At 40.0% G+C, this 1475-nt stretch overlaps 1 protein-coding gene across 1 annotated transcript in view; it reads left to right on the plus strand.

The window, feature by feature from the left end:
* LOC106522018 (Usher syndrome type-1G protein homolog) overlaps positions 1-1475 on the plus strand; it is a gene marked incomplete at its 5' end in the record, with an annotated part of 6323 nt that continues 4848 nt past the window's right edge. The window contains 1 exon segment of the mRNA XM_014014854.1: positions 1-433. Coding sequence (XP_013870308.1) covers positions 1-433 — 433 coding nt within the window.

Below are 1475 nucleotides of genomic sequence, written 5' to 3' on the forward strand. Positions count from 1 at the left end.
GGGGGATCCGGACCGATGTGACATCTGGGGGAACACGCCGCTTCACCTGGCAGCAGCCAACGGTCACCTCAACTGTCTGTCCTTCCTGGTGTCCTTCGGTGCCAACGTGTGGTGTCTGGACAACGACTACCACACGCCGCTGGACATGGCCGCCGCCAAGGGCCACATGGACTGCGTCCGCTACCTGGACTCCATCGCCGCCAAGCAGATCACGCTCAACGCCAAGCTGGTCGGCAAGCTCAAAGAGCGGGCGTTTCACGCCGCCGAGCGTCGGATCAAGGACTGCGAGAAGCTGCAGAGGCGGCACCACGAGCGAATGGAGAGGAAGTTCGTGAAGGAGTCGGCGGCTTTCGACAACCTGGACGCCATCAGCTTCTCCAGCTACACCAGCAGCAAGTTCAACACCGTCACCTCCAACATGCCATACTCACAGGTGTGTAACTCAGTGTTAACACAGCCTCTGTTCCATTAAGCTTTTCACTAAATACATTACTCAATGTTTCATTTGCATTAACTTGTTTTATTTTATGCTTTTTATGCATTAAAGTCACAATATTTCAAGAATTAAGTCAAAATATTACACAAAGTCAGAATATTATTTTTATTTTAGCTTTGATTGAATGGGTGATGATCAGGCTGAACATGGAAGAGGTGATGCAATGACTGAATCAGGTATGTTGGAGCAGGGAAAAGGTAAAACATGCAGGGATGCGGTCCTCGAGGACCAGGATAGCCCACCCCTACGATAGAACATAACAAACTTTGTTTATGCAAACAGAAAGGCCTCATTGATAACACACACCAACTCTCATTCTGTGTTTAAACCGTATGGTTGCAATGATCAGAGAGTAAAATACAAGCCTGGATCTAACATTCAGTTAATCAGCCACAAAATTTCCTTCAGAGTCATAATATTACAAGAATAAAGACATAACATGAAAATAATGTCATATGGGAATAAAGTCAAAATTTTATGAGAATAGTCAGCATGAAAATAAAGTCACAGTATTATGAGAATAAAGTCAGTATTAGGAGAATAAAATCATAGTATAATGAGAAAAAAGTCCAGTATTATGAGAATAAAGTCAGTATTATGAGAATAAAGTCACAGTAGAAGGAGAATAAAGACGATATTGAGAATAAAGTCAGTTTTAGGGGAATAAAATCATAGTATTATGAGAATAAAGTAAGAATGAGAATAAAGTCACAGTACAAGGAAAATAAAGACAATATTATGAGAATGAAGTCAGTATTAGGACAATAAAATCATAGTATTATGAGAATGAAGTCAGTATTATGAGAACGTCTTATGAGAATAACATCAGTATTATGGGAATAAAGTCAAAATATGAGAATTGAATCATGAGAATAGTCAGTATGAAAATAAAGTCACAGTATTATGAGAATAAAGTCAGTATTAGGAGAATAAAATCATAGTATTATGAGAATGAAGTCAGTATTATGAGAACGTCTTA

This window comes from Austrofundulus limnaeus, unplaced genomic scaffold (assembly GCF_001266775.1).
Source record: "Austrofundulus limnaeus strain Quisiro unplaced genomic scaffold, Austrofundulus_limnaeus-1.0 Scaffold119, whole genome shotgun sequence".
In the NCBI taxonomy this organism is placed as follows: domain Eukaryota; kingdom Metazoa; phylum Chordata; class Actinopteri; order Cyprinodontiformes; family Rivulidae; genus Austrofundulus; species Austrofundulus limnaeus.